Here is a 21,050-nt window from a genome sequence, read left to right as displayed (position 1 = left end):
CAAATGAAGAAAACATTTAATCATTACTTGGGAATTTCAAAAATGCCTTGAACAAATGAAAAGACATAGCATGTTCTTACACAGGAAGATTCTACGTCATAAAGATGTCAGATATTTCTGATTTAATTTTGAATATATTTTTTAAAATATTAATGGATTTATTTTTAAGTAGATAAGTTAATTCTTCAGTTCATAAACAAAAATAAACAAATAAAGGCCAAGAAAATGTAACAAAAACATAGAGGTAAGACTAGCCCTACCGGGCGCCTGGGTGGCTCAGTGGGTTAAGCCGCTGCCTTCGGCTCAGGTCATGGTCTCAGGGTCCTGGGATCGAGTCCCGCATCGGGCTCTCTGCTCAGCGGGGAGCCTGCTTCCCTCTCTCTCTCTGTCTGCCTCTCCATCTACTTATGATTTCTCTGTCAAATAAATAAATAAAATCTTAAAAAAAAAAAAAAAAAAAGACTAGCCCTACCATATCTAACACTCATTACAAAGCTTGAATAATTGAAGCAGTGTAGTGTTGGCCCAAAAAGGATGAATAAGTAGAACATTATAGAATGTCTATAAATAGAGTCAAATACATTCAGGGATTTAATATGTGGTCAGACCACTATGGGAAAATTCAGTAGTGTTGAGATAGCATATTTCACACCGCGTGCTAGGATAAATACCAAATGGGTGAAAGACTATGTAAATAACAAAGCCACATATATGACAAAGAAAACAGAAAAAAATCCTTTATAATCTGAGGATGACCTAGTATAGTGATGACTACAAATCCAGAAGCCATGATAATTTTGCAGGATATAAGAAACTATGGCAAAGTTTTTAAAAATTCAAAGATAAATGATAAAATGGGTGAAATATTTGCAATTTATTACAAACAGTTGGTTATCTAATAATAACCATCTCCTAGAAATTGGTAAGAAAAGGGCCAACAACAGACTAATGTGTAAAGAATTTGAAAAGAAAATATGGACAAAAAATACAGAGGCTCATAAACAAATTCACTCATTATAAAAATGCAAATTAAAATTACACTGATACCATTTTTAACTCATCAGACTGGCAAAAATCCAAAAATTTAATTAATAAGCTTGGTTACAAATCAGCAGGCACTCATACCCTGCTGGTGGTAATGCAAATTGGTACAACCTCCATGGAAAGTGATTTGGCAGCATTTATCAAAATTACAAATGCTAATGTTCTTCGACCACCAATTCTGCTTTAGAAATTTATCATATAATATTTGTGCACAGGTATAGAAAATGCCATGCGTACAAAGATGTTTTTGCAGCATGGTTTGTAGCAGCTGGAAAACATTGGAGACAACCCACATGACCGTCAGTGGGGAACCAGTTAAATGAATTATGGCATTTCACATAATGGAATAATATGCAGCTATACTTAAAAAAACAAAGAAACTTTGATTGAATATAAAAATTTCTCCAAGATCTTTGTGCAGAATAATAAATGTGCTATTCCATTTGTGGAAAAGCGGGAGGCGGGCAATAAAAGTACTTATTCATTTTTGCTTATATGGAGAAACTGTGGAAGGATGTGTGTCCCTCTGGAGGGATATATGGGAAGCTAATGAAATAATGGTGGGGGGAATTGGGTGGATAGGTGTTAGGAATGGGAGGAAGATGTTTTATTGTATACTTTTAAAGTAAATTCTTATCTTTTTAGTTATATGAATATATTATCATCTGAAAGTAGATTTTGAAATGCTGCTTTTTTAACATTAATGGACACTTTGTGCATAATAAGGGCTGTATTTGCTCCTAAAGTGTCAGGCGTTCAAACATTTCAACATAATCATCTGAGGATCGATAATCTTTTAACAGCTCTTAAGATTATTATAAATGGTTGGATTAAGCATAACAGATTCTCCAGATTAATTTGAAGCAGAAAATCAAAATATTGCAGCCTCTTTTTTTTCATATGAAACTATTCTCAAAATTTTCCCTCTCTGGTTTCTGCATTTAAACTCTTTCCCTTAGATTATTGCCCCTTCTTTGCCCTTTTACAACAAGTTGTTTTAGAACATAGACTTTAGAGATCATTTAACCCTGCATGGTTTATTGCCTGCATGACCTTTAACCAAATGCCTTTGTTTCCTCATGTGTAAAACAGAAGTAACACAAACTTTATGGATTTGCTATGAGGATTGAGTTAGTTCATATACATGAAGCTCTTAGCCCAATGTCTGGCATACAGTAAGAGTTCTAGAAATATTAAGTACCTCTACTATTACTATATGGAGTACTAAAACTTCCTGGTGCCCTGAATTTTCACTGAATTCTGAACTCTGCCGGGTATTGATGGATACTGGCTACTATTCTTACACTGGAGTTTCAGAGTGGAGTATCACTTTAGTCAGTTCAAGTAAGAGTTCTATGGCTACTATTTAGATACTCAATCATAAATTTAATACTAGTTTCTTACCTTCAAATTAAAACTCCTCTGATGGGGCGCCTGGGTGGCTCAGGGGGTTAAAACCTCTGCCTTCAGCTCAGGTCATGGTCCCAGGGTCCTGGGATCGAGCCCTGCATTGGGCTCTCTGCTCAGCAGGGAGCCTGCTTCCCTTCCTCTCTCTCTGCTTGCCTCTGTGCCTACTTGTGATCTCTGTCAAATAAATAAATAAATAATCTTAAAAAAAAAAAAAACCTTAGAAAAAACTCTGATTAAACACATTGAGTTTCTATGTAGTTATCTTTTCATTTTATTCAAAAATAATGTTCATTGTGCATCAAAAAGTCATCACCATTTTTAACATCCTCACACCAAAAATCCAATTACATTTTTTTACTATGAAAGCAATTCACCTCAGTACCATACTCAGAATTATCTCATAATATCTCTAACTCACACTGTCTCAAATAAAAATATTATCAAATAAAAATATTTAAAGGAAGAATATTTTCATTATTTTTACGTGATTACCATTTCAATTGTAAGAATGCCAATTTTAATTATTTAAATGTCAATAATCCACGTGAACAATAACATTAATTAATATTACCCATGTGTAAACTACTTTTACAAACATGTAAAAATCTTTGGAAAAGGAAACATACTAGTCAGGTTTAATTATCAAAGATTAAAGAGTTTTAGAGAGCTGAGGCTGACTCTTAGAAAACAATGTTGACCGCGATGAGCCCACAGTAGAACATTGCCAAATTTCTTGTTATTAGTAACTTCTAACTTCCCTCAGAAAATATACAACCAGAATAACCAATAGAAATACCAGAAAAACTATAAATTATGCTATATTTGGGGGCTGTAAGCCAGAAATTTTAAAAACCAAAGCCTTTGTTTTAAAGCTGGAATGATACAATTTGAAAAACATAAGACTACTTTTGTTATTAAATAAATGTTTAGTGTGACATTATGGAGCAGGCACTGATTTATATACCCCTTGGGAATATAGGAAAAGAGTATGCCTGGAGGGAGATTATAATCCACTAAGCAAACTGAGGCATGTAAGATAATAATTATGATGCAAATATTAAGTGATAAGGGCTGTGCTAGGGGAGTTCAAAGGGAGGTAACCGCAGAAGCTATTTTGCATTTTAATTAGGCCTTTTAGAGAGATGAAAGTTCAATAGCCAAAAATGGTGGAAGAGGTCATTTCAAATACAGAGAATAATATGAGCAATGCCTGGAAGGAAATAGCAGAGCATGTTTGCAGAACTGAACATACAGACCACAGCATGGAATAGTAACAGTGGGAAATAAAAAACAGAAAGATTCAATAAGAAGCAGCAATATAAGCCTGAGAAATTCAGGGTTTTTTTCATAAGCACTGGAAAGCTATGAACTGTACTTTGGTCAAAAGAGTAATTTTAGGAAGTTGCTGTGGGAAGAATATACCAGTAATTGTGTACAAATAGATTTGGGTTTTAGGAGAGGAGAAGAGAATGTTCTAGTAATTTAGACATGAGATTCTTATGCTTCTGAACAAGGAGCTATGGAAACACACAGGATAAAATGAATGCAAATATATGGATAAGACTATTACTAATTGCAAACATTTATGGAGAGATTACATTGTGAAAACTTTTGAATTTCTCAGTTGATCATCTAAACTATCCTAAAGTAGGTAACTATTATCTCCGTTTTAGGGAAGTCAATTAACTTAGTCATAAGTTAATTATACACACAGAACACAGTCTTAAGTATAGTTCTGGGACCTGAACCCCAGGCTCACTGACTTTTAAAGCCAACACTTCATGCTCTCTAATACGTAAACTTATTGTAGTAAATGTTGAGAAAACGGGAGCCAAAAATGGCACTGGGTTTTCAATCTTAAATAATTGGGAAAAATTATCAATCAAAACAAACACAAAATCAATCAAAAACACAAAATACGAGGAGAAAGGGTTCGTTTGGGATGATTAGGCACAAATCCAATCTTTAACCAACTCAGTTTCTTAAAGAGTATTTTGTTTTTTGCATGATCAGAAGAATGTTTCTTTTGCAGATTATTCACTGGTTCCATTTTAGTTTTTAATGTTTAATTTATCCTGAGATGAACCATTTCCAGTTTAACCCACCAAAATTCTATTGCTTTATCAGGTGAGAAGTTTCCTGACAAGACGCCTAAGGTGCAGTTAGTGATATCACATGAGGATACGAAGCTGACCATCCTAGTGAAACACATGAAGAACATTGTAAGTTTATTATTTCTAATATGAAACATGCAAACCTACATTTAGAAATCACTTTCCTCCTTCCGGCAATTAATGTCAACATTAGTAAGAGGAATGGGGCCAGCCACCAAGTTTAAGTGAGGAACAGTGGGCCAATTACAACGTTCTGCCTCAGTATGATGGCAATCTCTGGGGTAAAGACTATAAAATATTTTACAGGCAAAATCCTAGGATGAAAATTAGACTTTACTCACAATGAAGTGTCAGGCCAAATCTAGTGAAAAAGATTTGAAAGTGCGGGAATAGCTAGAGTATTAAGCTCCAAAGGGAAAAAGCGAGGTCCCAAGAATTTTCATCTATCTCATCCTGCTGAGCTTAGTGGAAGTAATATCTCTTTGAGTAATGCCGGCACTTCCTCTATAAAGCCAGTAACCACTAGGCTTTCCCCGCAAATACCCACTAAGTGCATTGAGTTTATACCACCAGAACAGCTATCGTGTTCTGATGTAATTACTCAAAGATATATCTTTCCCCTCAAAAAATAATAATGGTTTTGAAGACAAGACCCCATCTTTGTATCCCAGAACCTAGAACAACAATGGTAGTTAGCTTCTAAAGAAAACTAAAAGCTGTTCCATGATACCCCATTCCTCTCCGAAGATGGGTCAAGTCAGAGGCATGGAGAGCAGTTGGAGCATTGTCATTGAGAGAGGGAGCTTTCTGAGTCACGGTGTAATTGATTAATGGTCCCGTTTGTGTGTAGTATACAGAAAGGGCTAACTCAATGCTCTACTTCTTTAGTCTTTCTTTAATCTACTCAGACAGGTACTCCATACGGTAAAACTCTCTGGGGGCACTGATCGTTACAGAGAAAGTCAGCAGCACTATTTTGGCTCCCTCCCTTGTACATATAAGTCTCTTATGATGTGCTTGGAAAAACTTAAAAGACTAAACCCTTTTCATTGTGATGTGCATCGGAACATACTAGAATTTAATAAATATCTGTTCAGTGAACAAATAGTTGGCATAACTTGCTGGCGATAAATCCCTTACAAACAGTAGTAGCTGGATATCCAGGGGTGCTTGTTTGTAACTCTGTGGTGTTCATAATTTGCAGTTTTTGTAATAGCTGGGAAAATATTATTAGATATGTTTTTGTAGACGTTTTACTCATTAAAAAGTTATTTTCAATTGCTTTTGGTAAGATAATCATCTTAAATGAGAATAGGAGTTGTTTAAGAAATTCTTAGTCTGGGAAATGATTCAATTAGATATTATTTATGGCTATCTGCGTGTTCATAGACTTTAAGCATCTGTATAAATATATATGATAAAGTAATAGAATGTTAAGAAATAGTGTTAATCAAGTTAACAGAACTTATATTTGTATATGATAGATAATTATTAATTGAAAAGGGTGCTTGGGTGGCTCAATGGGTTAAAGCCTCTGCTTTCAGCTCAGGTCATGATCCCAGCATCCTGGGATTGAGCCCCACATCGGTCTCTCTGCTCAGCGGGGAGCCTGCTTCCCCCTCTCTCTCTGCCTGCCTCTCTGCCTACTTGTGATCTCCGTCTGTCAAATAAATAAATAAAATCTTTGAAAAAAAATCTTAAAAAAAATTATTAATTGAAAAAATTCCTCTTGGAAATTACATATTTATTCAGTAATGTCATTGCTCAAAACCGTTTTAGAACATGCCTGTTGATGTTGCTTTTAGATCTGGCACATAAACCACACAGTAAACTTGGTGATATTACTCAACAGTCATACCTAATAGTTGATCAAAAGTGGTATTAACAAATTTGGTCACCCATTTTATTCACCAGATAAAAATCCCCAAATTACTTTTGACGGTTTTTAAAAAATGCATTTTGTAGCGAGGTGAAGTGGCACTAACAGTAAGAATATTCAAAACAAATGTGATGCAGGCATGAAGTGGGGGGAGGGGGTGAGAAAGAGCAGAAATGTAAGATGTAGATCAAGTGATGGGTAAGTGGCAAATGACAAGGTGAATCCTACCAAAAGTAAAAAAAAAAAAAAAAAAAAATGTAAGTCCCCTAGAGCCCCTCCAATGCCAATGTCCTCTGAAAGAAAGTTTCCAATAATGAAGTGGTACTGCTTGCAGTCTGCCTTCTCAGTCTAAAGGCAGTTCCTCTGTTCTCCCCTGAATCTTAGCATTGCCCTGGAATTCATTGCTACACTTCTCTTTTCTATTTCTAGCCCTGTGGCTTTAAATAGCACTTACATGTCTTTCTCTTTCATACTTATAACACCAACTTGGAATTCTCCCTAAAATCCAGAGGCATATGTATAACTGATTACTCAACAACTCTAGTAGACACTGAATAGGCATCACAAACTTAAGATATACCAAATCAAACGTCTGGTTATTGCCCCCCACACCTGCTTCTTTTGCAATCTTTCTCATGTCAGGAAATAATACCTTCATCCTACTATTTGCTCAAGTTAAAGTCCTTAGAGTCGTTTTGACATCTCTCACAAACTACGACCAATTTATCAGCAAGTCCTGCCAGCTCTGCCTTCACAATAAATCCAACATGCCGCCACTTTGCCCCCTCATTGCCGCCACAACTCCCATAACTGGTTTGAGTCACCATCATCCCCTACCAGAATCGGTGCTGTAATCCTTTAATGGGTCTCCCTGCTTCTGCCTGCATTTCTTTCGACTCTCTTCCTAACCTATGACCAGAAAATTCCTTCGAGAATAAGTCAGATTTTGCTGTTCTTTCTCATATCCTTCTGAGGATCACTTCAAGCAAAAGCCATAGTACTTATTAATGATCGAGGAGCCCTACGAGTATGGCCTCTGTGACCTCTCCGACTTCATCTCCACAGACTCCCTCAATCACTCCATTCTAGCCTGAGTGATTTCCTTCCTGCTTCCTAAATACGACAGGCATGTTTCTGCCCCAGGACATTGGTACCTGTTATTCATTTTATCTGGAATGTTCTTCCTCAGGTTTATGGCTCCATCTCACATGTCCTGATCTGTCCGACTGCCACCTTTTCAGTGAGGCCTTTTCTGACTCTTACATGTAAAACTGCAAAACCACACTTGCTGCCACTTGCAAACTTCCTTTCCTTCTTTACTTTCTCCACTTCCCTTATCACTGCTATAACCCAAGGAGCGAAAACAGTGTCAAGTACATAGTAGGTACTCAATGAACACTTTATTGAATAAAAGAATGTCAAATTATTTCTCATGTGAACAACTAAGAATTAGGAGCTTGTTCACCTTGCAAAAATCACCACAACAAAGTTCTCATACCTTGCTTTTTTTCACAGCTTCTTTTAGATGACTATTTTATTTCTTCTGCTTAACTGAAGACAGAGACAACATAATATAAATGACAGAAAATTTTATCTATAAATTTTCCACATACTGTCTTTGCTCATTTCAAGTTTTAATTGTTATTTATTTTTTGAGCCTTTAGGATTTTCATATGCCTAAGTAATCAGACTAAAGAAGTTGTTCTTCATTTTATTTTAATGTTAAAATGAATTATTCCACCTGCAATTCTGTTCTATTTAATATTAAGTGTGATGAAGAGAATTGTTTATCTTATATTGAATCTTTGAAGCTCTAAGAACTACTTCCCTCCTGTGAATTCACAAGCTAAAACAAAATTGCTAAAATTTTCCCCTTTTAAAGCCTAAAATGATTTATTCTAGTGAACAAAGACTGACAAAGTAATGCAGTTATTTAGAAGCTTGACCAAAATCTTATAAAATAATATTTCAGTTTATATAACAAGGAAACATATAAAAATCATTTGGATTGGAAAAAAATTTTTAAATCTTTCTAGCATTTTCCCATGTAGTCCACTATAAAATGCCTCTTCCTCTGACATCTGCATGTCTCTCTATGCATCCATCACAGCATCTACGATGTCTCTCCTGGTCTTATGGATTCCCCTCATCTATGTCACTTTCACACTGTTTTCCTTTACCTGCCCCAGAATATGTGCATTCTTGAAGGCTCTAAAAGTAGTCAGAAAGGATTCCAGACTCTTTCTGATATTGAATATGCTCACACTGTCAGAGATTTACACTGTAACAAAATAATATGATTTCAAGTGAGGAACAAGGGAAACAGCACACACCTCGAATGGAGTGCTGTTTAATCCCTTCGAAGGACACAAAACAGAAAAGAATAGTTGCTATATGAAAATTAACAGAAGAGAAGAGAAGAAAATAATAAGTGTTGGCGAGAATGTGGAGAAAAGGGAACCCTTGTGCACATTCCCACAACAATGTAATGTAAATTAGTGGGAATGTAAATTGGTGCAAGTATTGGAAAACAGTGTGAAAGTTCCTCAAAAAATTAAAACTAGAAATGCCATATAATCTAGTAATTTCACTACTGAGTATTTACCCAAGATGAAAACACTAATTTGAAAGAATATATGTACTTCTATATTTATGGAAACATTTTTAACAATAGCCTAGATATGGAAGCAACTCATGTGTCCATTGACTAATGGATGGATAAGGAAGATGTGATATGTGTGTGTAGATATATACATATATATATATACATTTACACATAATGTACACACAATAGAATATTACTCAGCCATTAGAAAGAATGATATCTTGCCAGTTGTGACAACATGGATGGACTAAGAGGGTATAATGCTAAGTGATATAAGTCAGATAGAGAAAGAGAAATACCATATGATTTTACTTATATGTAGAATCTAAAAAACAAAACAAATGAATAAACAAACAAAAGCACAAATAGATCTATAAATATAGAGAACAAAAATGGCATTGTTGCCGGGGCGGGGTGGGGGAGTTACAGGAATGGGCAAATGGATGAAGGGAAGTGGGAGAGGCAAGATTCCAATTATGGACTGAGTAATTCATGGAGATAAAAGGTATAGCATAGGGAATATAGCCAATGGTAATGTAATAGCATTGTATGGTGACAGATGGTAGTTACACTTGTGGTAATCTTAGTATATTAAAAAAGGACTTATGTAGCCTTATTACCCAATAAGCCACTTGTATAGTAATTAATTAAAAGGTCTATTTCATTTTGCTATGAATATTCATGGTATTATATCTTCCAGCTATAGACTCAGAAAGGATGAAGCAGCAGAAATTATGGGGCTTGTTTCATTCTGTGAGAAAACAAATGTATCTAGAGACAATACTGCGGCAAAAACTTGATGTCATTATTTATGGTCTAAACTTGTCTTCTGACCCCATCAGGTTCTCCAGCAGTAAAAGAATTGGCTTCAAAAGCAAAAAGGATAAAACTTAGTTCTTATTTATTTTCTCCCTCCTCTCTTCACTTTCTTCCTCTATTTTCTTTTCCTTTATTTTTCTTTTCTTTTCTTTCCAACTATCATTAGCCCAAATTTAGCTCTAGGACAGAATCTAAAAACACAAAAATACAAAAGATTTAAATATGTCCCTTTTATGGTTAGATTTGCTTAAACATTTGGGGTGATAGACATTGGGTACTAGATTTTAAAACACACACACTTGGACTTTAATGTACTGAATTTTTTTTTTTTTTAAGAAAATTAATAGGAGAGAAAGAAGTAGACTCAAACAGATCAGTAAGAACCCCAGGCTAAACACACACACACACACACACACACACACACACACATTTCCTTACATTTTAGTTTCTACTTAAGAATTTTCTTACAATTTTAATGTGTCTGTGTAGCTTGGAGGTTCCTACTTTTAAAATATACATTCTGTGGGGTGCCTGGGTGTCTCAGTCATTATGCATCTGCCTTTGGCTCAGGTCATGATCCCAGGGTGCTGGAATAGAGCCATGCATCAAGCTCCCTGCTTGGCAGGAAGCCTGCTTCTCCCTGTCCCACTCCCCCTGCTTGTGTTCCCTCTCTCACTGTGTCTCTCTCTGTCAAATAAATAAATAAAATCTTTAAACAGATTTAATAAAAAGATTTAATAAAACCTTTAAAAAAGATTTAAAGAAAATTTAAAGATAAAAAAATCTTTAAAATAAATATATATGTATATATGCATATATATGTGTGTGTGTATATATATAGTGATTTTGATTCTGTAACTATGTTTTTTTTTATTCTTGGTTTTTTGTTTTTTTTTTTAAAGAGAGAAAGCATGTACATGAGCCAGTGTTGTGGTGGGGAGGGCAGAGGGACAGGAAGAGAGAGAATCCCAAGCAGGCTCCGTGCCCAGCATGGAGCCCAATGTGGGACTCCATCCCATGACCTAGAGATCATGCCTGGACCAAAATCTGGACACTTAACCAACTGAGCCATCCGGGTGCCTGTAGGTTGGTGTTTCTACATCTGTGTTTTACAGGATCTCTTATTCTCATAGATCCCTCTATTCTTCCGCATTTAAACTTGTTTTCTTCTCTCATGCTCCCAAATATGAGCATTCCAGAAGGCTCTTTGACACAAGGGGTACATGCACCACACTTTGAGAAACATTTCTCAAGTGGTTAATTACCCTACACACGACACTCTGCATACAATACGATGTGAGTTCTGTACATGGCACTAAGCACATTACAGTGCCTGTTGGAGAGGACACTTGGATTTAGTAAAGTTAATAAAAGAGTGTTGGGATGGGCACCTGCGTGGCTCAGTTGGTTAAGTGGTTAACTCTGGATTTTGGCTCAGATCATGATCTTATGGCCATGAAATCAAGCTCCTTGTGGGGCTCCACACTCAGCACAGAGTCTGCTTGAGTTTCTCTCTCCCTCTACCTCCCACCCCACACCGCGCTGCTCACATGAAAGCTCTCTCTGTCTCTCTCTTAAAAAAAAAAAAAAAAAAAGGTGGGAGGGGATGCCTGGGTGGCCCAGTCAATGGAGCAGCTAACTTGGTCTTAGCTCAGGTCCTGATCTCAGGGTCATGAGATGGAGCCCTCCATCAGGCTCTCTGCTCAGCATGGAATCTGCTCATTTCTTTCTCCCTCTCCTTCTGCCCCCTCACACCCAAGCTCACTCTCTCTCTAAAATAAAATAAATACATCTTTTAAAAAAAAAGGGGGGGAGGGTTGTGAAAATAAAGCAGAGATGATGGCAATGCTCAACATGTAAAAATAGCAATGTTCTGTGTATACTTTAAAAAGTAACTTGGCTAAGTCCTCTATCCCAATTATTCAATTCTTTAAATTTAGATTTTTAAAAGAAATTTGTCATTGTTCCATCCTAGATGCACTTCTATCTAAATAAACACCAATTTCTTGATAAAAGGCAATTTTCTAATAATAATTATTCCATCAATTGTATTTGGCTTATATTTCATTAATAAAAAATTATTCTTCTAGAGTCAGCCCATTATGATATTGATCTCCCATTTCAAAGAATATGCTGCAGAACAGTGGACAGTGAAGAGTAACCAGACCAGATATAAATGTTTCATTGTTTCACGATTTTTTTTTTTACCAAGGAAACACCCTCAAAGACTACCAATTATTTCTTAATTAAACAAACCATAAATTGTTCTTAAACCTTGATAAATCATATGCTAATGATAAATGATCTCTTTCCAATATCACCGTCTTTAGCTAGTCTTTCCTTTGTGAACTTTACTATTCTCAGGATAGCACACTTTCTGAGGCTTCGTTAGCGCTCATAAATTTAAACTAGTTAATGTACATAGTGGCTTAATGACGCTAACTTCATCTTTTGCCCTTAAATGTGAAGATTTTTCCTGTAGTCAGGGCTTTAACTCTTCCACTGATTTCCTAAAAAAATTCCATTCAGTTTTATGACTTCAAAGATTATGTGAATTATTCCTAAATTTATATCTCTACTTTAAATATTTCTCTGAACTCAACTGGCCGATGGGCATGTACATTCTGATATCTTGCCATCTCTTTAAACTCAATAGTTCTAAATTATAGTTCTTTACTCTTCTAAAATCAACTCTCATTCTTGACTATTTATTTCAAAAAATTGTTGCACCGACCTCAAATAACTTCTGAACAAAACTTCTCTATTATTTTCCATATTTTAACTTATTCCAATACTCCTATGTATAATAATCAGCAAACCCTTTTAGTTTTCTGTTACTTTTATTACTGCCAAAATCCTATTCTATATTCTCTATTAATTTACCTGTTGATTATTTTGATTGATTTTATGATATTCCTGTCATTGTTTTCTACTTTCTTTAATCCATTCTGCTTTAAAACACCTTAAAATTTCATTTTTAACATACCAATAAAAATGCTAGTAGCATCTTTGTAAAACTCAAATTTCTCAGCCCAATATTTAAGGTACTACACAATATAGCCACACCTACCTTTATAATCACCCTCCCCAATACAAAATCTATATTCTAGATGGCTCATTCATTGTTTACCAAACACACTCCACTCCTTCTAGCAAACTGTAGCAAACTTCTACTTATGCTCTATTTACTTTCTACATCCAATTCAACTTCCAGGCTGAGCTCAAACCTCTCATCCTTTCTGAAGCTCCTGGGTCACTGTTGCTTCTGGTGATCCTTCTCTCCTTTGGCCTCCTATTATACTTACTGTTTATGCCATCCATTTGCTATTCACTGTCTTATCTCAGCTCTTAAAACTTTTATCATTTTGGTTCATCCTGTACTTTCAGCTGTTTTGAAAATATACTGATTATAAAAATTGTGGGAAATATATTTTGTATACTCTGCATTGCTTAGCTTAATACTATGCCCTTAATACATGTGTGGTAAATAAATGAATATTTATTTAAACGTATATTACTGTGAAAAAATAGCCACAATGCAAAGCAGTTTAATTTGAGCTATGTTTATAAATGAATAGCTTTTCTCTGTGAATTTTACTGTCTATAATACACGATGCTAAACTGAGAATGACAAATATTTGACCTTCACATCTGTCTCACTTGAAAATAAAGTGATTTCCTGCTGAGGATTATTTCTCTAAATATTCAACAACATATCTCCATCTGACACCATCAATGTACAGGTCACCACATGATGCAATTTTATCTAATCACTCTCTGTTCTTTACTGACAGGCTTATACCCTAATTGCTATTCTTTATCCATAACTTCCTCAAGTCTACATTTTAGCCCAAACAAACAAACAAACAAGAAAAGCATAAGCTAAGGTCCTGACATTGGTTCTCTTAATCCTGTTCCTTCCTGGCTTTTCTGAAATCAACTTGGGAGTCATATTAGTATCATAGTTGCAAAAGACATCCCTCACCAAACAACAACAATTTGGCATCTATTCACAGACAAAAGTATGTTTTTGGAAGCTATGGGATCTAACTCCATATACCAAGGAATCTAGAGGACTCTCACCCACCCATGTACCAAATAATAGACACACAGATCTCATTCCCAGCTGAGGACCCTAAAGTGACTCATGAACTGGTTCCAGCCCCTCTTAGCCAAGGTCAATGAGTTCCTGGAAAGCACTGTCTTTAACAGTCATCTGAAGATGAAAGAGTCTTTGTGGAAGTTCAGGTTTACAAAGGAGAAGAAGTCTCATCACACTGTTGTAGAAAAAAACATGTTCAAACACGTGAAGTGGATAGTTAGTAAAGACTGGAGGAGGTGGCAACTACTTCAAATTTGAAGACAACAATGTAAAACTTAAAGTAACATGAAAAATCAAGGTAACATGACACCATCAAAGGATCATAACCATCTTTCACTAACCAAATTCAAAGATGTAAGGATATGTGATTTGCTTGATAGAAAGAATTCAAACAGCTTTTCAAAGGAAATTCAATAAGCTGCAGAAAGCATAGAAAGACAACAAAACCAGGAAAGTAATACATGAAAAAAAAAATGAGAAGTTTATCAGAGAGATAGAATTTTTTTTTTTTTTTTTTTTTTTCAAAAAAGCAGACAGAGGGGCACCTGGGTGGCTCAGTGGGTTAAGCCTCTGCCTTCGGCTCAGGTCATGATCTCAGGGTCCTGGGATCTAGCTCCACATGGGGCTCTCTGCTCTGCAGGGAGCCTGCTTCCTCCTCTCTCTCTGCTTGCCTCTCTGCCTACTTGTGATCTCTGTCGGATAAATAAAGAAAAAATCTTTAAAAAAAAAAAAGCAGACAGAAATTTGGGAGCTGATGAATATTATAAATGAAAGAAGAAAATGCAAGAGAGAACAACACTGGCAGAATGGATCAAGCAGAAGAGGAATCTGTGAGACAGAGGACAGCAACTTTGAAATTATCCAGTAAGTGGAGAACAAAAAGGAAGAAGAAAAATAAAAAAGAAATGAAAAATACTGAAGAAAGCCTATGTGATCTTAAGATACCTTAACAAGAACTCTGAATTATTGAAGTTCCAAAAGAAGAAAGGGAGAAGGGACAGAAAGCACATTTAAAGAAATAATTATTGAGTACTTTCCAAATCTGTGGGAGATTTGAGTATCTAAGTTCATGAAGCTCGTCGTTCCCCAAACAAGCTCTCCTTAAAGAGATCCTCTTCAAAATACACTATAATGAAACGGTAAGAAATCAAAGACAAAGAGAGTCTTAAAAGCAGTAAGAAGAAAAAACCTTGGCCCCTCCCTTAGGTTATTTCTCAGCAAAAACCTTATAGGTCGGGGGTGGAGGGGGGGGAATGGAAAGATATATTCAAGGTACTGAACTAAAATAAGTGCCACTCAAGAATACTTTACCTGGCAAAGCTATCCCTCAGAAATGAAGAAGGGATAAAGATTTTTCTAGATAAATAAATGCTAAAGGAGTTCATTACCACTAGACCCACCTTATAAGAAATGCTGAAAGGAATTTTTCAAGCTGAAATGAAGGATACTGATAGATAACATAAATACATATGAAAATATACAACCTGTGACAAAAATAAGTGTGGAAAGTCAGAGTACTCAAATAGTATAATATGGTTGAGTATTAAACACTCTGCTCTAACATAAAGGTAAAAGGACAAGAGTATTAAAAATAACTATTGTTGCAGGGTGCCTGGGTTGCTCCGTCAGCTAGGTGTCTGGTTTTGGCTCAGGTCATGATTCCAGGGTGCTGGGATGGAGTCCCATGTCAGGCTCCTTGCTCAGCGGGAAGTCTGTTTCTCTCTCTCCCTCGCCCCTTTATTTAAATACATTTTATTTATTTACTTGACAGAGAGAGACAGAGAGATCACAAGTGGACAGAGCAGCGAGCAGAGGGAGAGGGAGAAGCAGGCACCCCACTGAGCAGAGAGCCCCTTGTGAGGCTCGATCCCAGGACCCTGGGATCATTACCTAAGCTGAAGGCAGATGCTTGACCAGTTGAGCAGCCCAGGCAACCCTAAATAAAAACCTTTAAAAAAATTAAAATAAGTAAATAAATAACTGTAGCTACAATAATTAGTTATGAATAAACAGTATGAAAAGGGGGTGAATTGTGACTTCAATAAGATGAAGGAATACAGGATAGAGTTTTTGTATGTGATTGCAATAAATTTATCAGCATAAATAGATTATATATTTTTTTAAGATTTATTTATTTGAGGCAGGGAGGGGCAGAGAGAGAGGGAGAGAAAGTCTTAAGCAGAGACCCCCTGAACTGGACACAGGGCTCTGTCCCACCACCCTGAGGTCATAGCCTGAGCTGAAACCAAGAGTCAGACTCCCAGTCGACTGCACCACCCAAGTACCCCTACACCTAAGATGTTTTATGTAAACCCCATGGTAACCACAAAGCAAAAACCTGCAGTAAATTCACAAAGGATAAAGGGAACTGAAATCAAAATATAGCACCAAAAAAATTATCAAAAAGTTCACAAAAGAAGGCAGGAAGAGAGGAAGAAAAGGACAAGGGAACTAAGAAACAGCTAGAAAACAGTAAGATGACATTAGTGAAGTCCTTAGCTATCAATATTTACTCTACATGTAAATGGATTGAATTCTCAATCAAAAGGTATAGAACGGCTGGATAGATTAAAAAAAAAAAAAGCATGACCCAATTATATGCTGCCTATAAAACATCATTTCACCTCATTTTCTTCTTCGACAGCCTTACTGATTTTCTGTATGCCAGTTCTATGATTTATTAAGACAGGGGTGTTAAAATCTTTAACTATAATTGTGAATTTGTTTTATGTTATATGAACATTTAAGATTATTATGTCCTCTTGATTAATTGACCCCTTTATCATTATAAAATGAACTTCTTTATTCATGGTAGTATTTTTTTGCTGTCAAATATACTTTGTCAGATATTTATATAATTTTTCAGTTTTCGTTTGATTCATGTTAGCATGGTATATCTTTTACATCCTTTTACTTTTAACCTTTCATCTCTTTACATTTAAAGTATATTTGATATAGATAGATAATATACACATAGATGATAGATGATAGATTAGATAGCTAGATAATAGATAGATAGATTGATGATAGACAGTTTACATAGATAGATAGATAGATGATAGGCAGATGGCCATACTATAGGTTGTACCTAGCAATCTCTTGGTCTTGGATATATTGAACCTATAATCACATACAACTTTTTAGAGTTTTCCCAAGTGCTATTCCCAAGCAAAGTATTTCTTATCTTGGATTTGCAGAATGAGTTTTTCAGACCCAAAAGAATTTGACATGAGTCTATTGTATTTGACCTTGTTAGATATGGTTCATTGTTCCAGCCCTTCCCATCTCAGTCCTAATTATATGATCAAGCATATTGGCCGTAGCACTCAGATTTTTGACAGCTATACATTACATATCTGTATCTTTATTTAAATCATGATAAAAATGTTTAGTAGGGAAGAAGGCAAGTATTTGAAGTATATAGGTAGAAAACTCATACTTCACCTCTGAATTACTAGTTTCTGGGTTTTTTTGCAAACAAATCTCTAATACTAACAAGTATAACAACACCATAAATCTAATCTTTCAGTATTTCACTTGTTCTTCACAATTTCTCAATAATCCTTAATAAAATGTAGTATGTCTCTTATTTGTACAGTTTTCTTAGCATTGGGGGATAGAAGATAAGAGAGGATTTGAAATCATTTAGAGTGGTTCAATGCAGTTGCAAAAAAAAAGTTTAATTATACTTAACTCATAAACAGTTCTTCAGGTTTTCTATCAAGTAGATTATAAAAAATAAATGAGGTTTAAAACTTTACTTTGTAAATGTTATTAAGATTAAGAAATGGAAAAGCTTGTCAAATTTCACAAGACAATTCAGTAGCAAAATCTGGAGCTCTAATTAAAACTCTGGATTTTTAGAAGTAATTCAATTCCTATGTATTGAGTCAGAAAATAAGAATTCAATCTATTAGACTTTGACTTCTATCTAGTTGTTAACTGCATCAAGTTGAGGTTTAAAAATTTTTAATATGTATATAATAAGAAGATCATGCCCATGAGTTTGTTATTTCTTTGAAAGTAGAAATGGTTTCAGCAACTCTTTTGTGACCTCTTATGGATCATCCAAAGTGTTGGACACACAGTGGTGTGATTTTTGAATTGATTGTTTTTTTAAAAAAAGTTACTGAGAATCACCTATTAGTGACAAGAATTCAATTAAGGGCTTAATTGGTGTGAAATGAAGCAGAAGACCATCCTAACTTAATTCATGAGGACCTGAAATCATCCCATTCTGTATTAACAGACACACACAGAAAGGTTGGAAAGATCATTCCACCACTTCTTTAACTGCAGCACTGAGCAAACTATATATCACAGGCATTTTTCTTGTACTCCTGTACTTTTATTGTACATTTTCATTTTATAAAAAGACCCTCTTCGTGGTAGCTAGCCTGAATTTCAGAACTGCAATTTGGCAAGCACATAGATGAGGAAAACACTTTTTTATTGTTATTTTGTTTCTGACATAGACCTCACGTTTTGATAGCACTATCATATTTTAATCATCTGCTGTTGATTTCTACCAAAGCCTATCTTATCATATGATTGGAAACATTTAAGTTAAAAAAAATCTTGATGGGGAATTCTCATAAATTATTCATCAAAAAGGTAAGAACCCATTAAATACAATTAAGCTTTGAATTAATCTACAGAAGTTATTTTTAAACCATCTATCTTCATCACATTTCTGATAAAACTTGATCTAGAAATGCTCTTAATTTGAATCTGGTGGTTTCCTTTGCATTCTTTGTAGAGGGTCAATAAAAGGTAGTGGTTAAGAGCACAAGTTGTAATAAAACTTTTTCAATAAAATAAAGGCAGTAATACTGGCTCAAGTGTTATTTTTAGAGAGTACTTTGAATAGATACTCATTATGTGATAGCTATTATTATTACTACTGTATATGAAAAATTAGTATCTTCTTCATAAACTCATGAAAATACTAAAGGGTTATTGGCCTACCCTGCAATGTGAAATGGTTTTATTTACTTTATAAACAGTTTACATTGTGTTTTGTTTTTATAGCAACATACTACTGCTTACTCTTCTTTTCTTAATTTTGGTAAATTTACCATTTTTTCAATATAGTTTTATTCATTGGCCATGAAAATGATAGAAGTGCATTGAAATGCTATGTGCAAAGTGGGGCAAGAAAGGAAGGCAGAAATTAGCATATTTAATTATTTATACACCTAAAACAATACCATTAAGAAGTCAGCATTGTGAATAATGGTTTAGTAGGATACATATGTACATTTTAATTTGTATACCCAAAACAATAGCCAAAGTAAGAATCTCCTATATTTCACTCTTAGTTGAAAAAGAAGTGCTTGCATCAGTAATGTTAAGAATATGGTAAGACCTTCATTTCCAACCCTTTCAGTTGGAGGGACCTCTTTCTAACTTGAAAAAAATTTTCTAAAAATCTGATAGATTTAAAAAGTAGAAAACAAATTTTTAACTACTATAAATTCGGTTCATGCTTTCTTTTAAAATATTAAAATTGTAGAATCAAAAGCACCTACATATATTTGAAAAAAATATAGCACGTATGTATGAGACATATTTATTTCCTCTGTAGGGAATGCTTGGTGCAAACATGGATCCAGCACCTTGCCTCCACCCAAAGGTCACCAGCAGCTCATCTCAAATTGAATGTACTTGTTTCTGTTTCTTTCATGTTCTCCACAAAAGGGGCGCACAGAGGGAGGAAACAGCATAAGGTTGACCGAAGATATGGGAAAAACAAAATGACCTTAGTTCACACTCCACCATCTATTAGTCCCCAAGAAATTGTCAGATTACTAGCTCCTAGAAGATTTAAATAGCCTGTTATACTTACTGTTAAGGAATTTTTTTTTTTTGGGGGGGGGGGGGAGGAATTAAGTAGAGACAGTCCAGAGAGTCCACAGAAGACTGGACAAGGTATCAGGAAAGGAGAACAGCAATCAGAGACCAGGTCTTCAGGGGAACATGAGGATGGCCCCTAAGGATTCATTCTGAGACTGATTACAAGCAATTATGTTACAAACCCAGCCTAGCTCCAGTTGGGAGCAGAAAGGGCTAAAGAAAGGAAGTAAGCATCTAATTGTTTAGTATCAGAGAGATGAGATAAAATCAAAGTTTTAGAAGTGGACTATTGAGATGTCAGACATAACAAGCCGACCTCAACACAAATACCCATGATCAGCCGTGAAACCCAACGAAGTGCGTGTGAAGATTGGTTCTATCCGTGGAGAGATGCCGTCAGACAGCAAGTGCTCAGGGTAGACCCCCAGGGCAGACCGCAGGAACAGACCCCAAGACACATCCACTTTTTAACTTAGGAAGTTAAGAACATTTCTGCTTTTTCTATTGCATTATAAATAATGATTCAGCGAATAACTATGGAGTGCTTTCAAAGAGCTAGATGCTGTAAATATATAGGTCATCCATTCAGTCATTTGGTAACTATTTAGTATTCACTGTATGCCAAGCATTGTGTCAGGAGCAGGATTTCTAGGAAAGAACGGAATGCTGTGAAAGAAAGGCAGGACTAGGAAAGGAAAGGAAAGAATAAGGTAAAAGGAAGCCCAGTCTCAAGGGAGGATTTTAAATTTTTCCTTGGAGATCCAGAGACTCGCTGAAAGATTAGGACGAAGGAAGTGAAGGTGGGGTAGGATAACAGGGCAGTGAGTCACCGGTGGAGCGAAGCCCAAAGGAAATGTGAGGGGAGAGAAGTGGGAAACATCAAGACATGGGTTTTCCTTTTAAATTATTTCTAGGCTCATAAGGGAGCTAGCATATGTAAAACTTCTAAAAATATAAAAAATGAGAAATATTTTAACAGAAAATTTAGGATATATAGAATTCAGAGTAAGGATGAGTAACAAAAATGAAGTATGGATGACTTCACATACTCTTCTGAGCACAGTGAAAATGTTAGAATTCTAGAAGAAAGTAGTAGCGCTGCTTGACTGTGAATAAGAAAACCCTCTGGGTAACAAAAGGAAACTTCTCATTGTTTAGACTAAGCGGCAGACGAACTCAGTAGCTCCAAGCCGTACTGACTCCGCAGGTCAAAGCGTTAAA

The 21,050-nt window shown here is 35.5% G+C and overlaps 1 protein-coding gene across 3 annotated transcripts in view; it reads left to right on the top strand.

The window, feature by feature from the left end:
* The window catches only part of PIK3C2G (phosphatidylinositol-4-phosphate 3-kinase catalytic subunit type 2 gamma), a 354,883-nt gene that overhangs the window by 320,532 nt on the left and 13,301 nt on the right, over positions 1–21,050 (top strand). For 2 of the 3 annotated variants that reach the window (XM_059185937.1, XM_059185939.1), the window contains exon 31: positions 4,582–4,676. In XM_059185937.1, coding sequence (XP_059041920.1) covers positions 4,582–4,676 — 95 coding nt within the window. Of the gene's footprint in view, positions 1–4,581; positions 4,677–21,050 lie in introns of those variants that run through there. The other variant, XR_009356772.1, reaches the window with a different exon arrangement.

The sequence above is a fragment of the Mustela lutreola genome, chromosome 8, assembly GCF_030435805.1.
Source record: "Mustela lutreola isolate mMusLut2 chromosome 8, mMusLut2.pri, whole genome shotgun sequence".
Classification (NCBI taxonomy): Eukaryota; Metazoa; Chordata; class Mammalia; order Carnivora; family Mustelidae; genus Mustela; species Mustela lutreola.
Note: the sequence above shows the minus strand (reverse complement) of the source record. Positions and strands in the feature narration are given on the sequence as shown.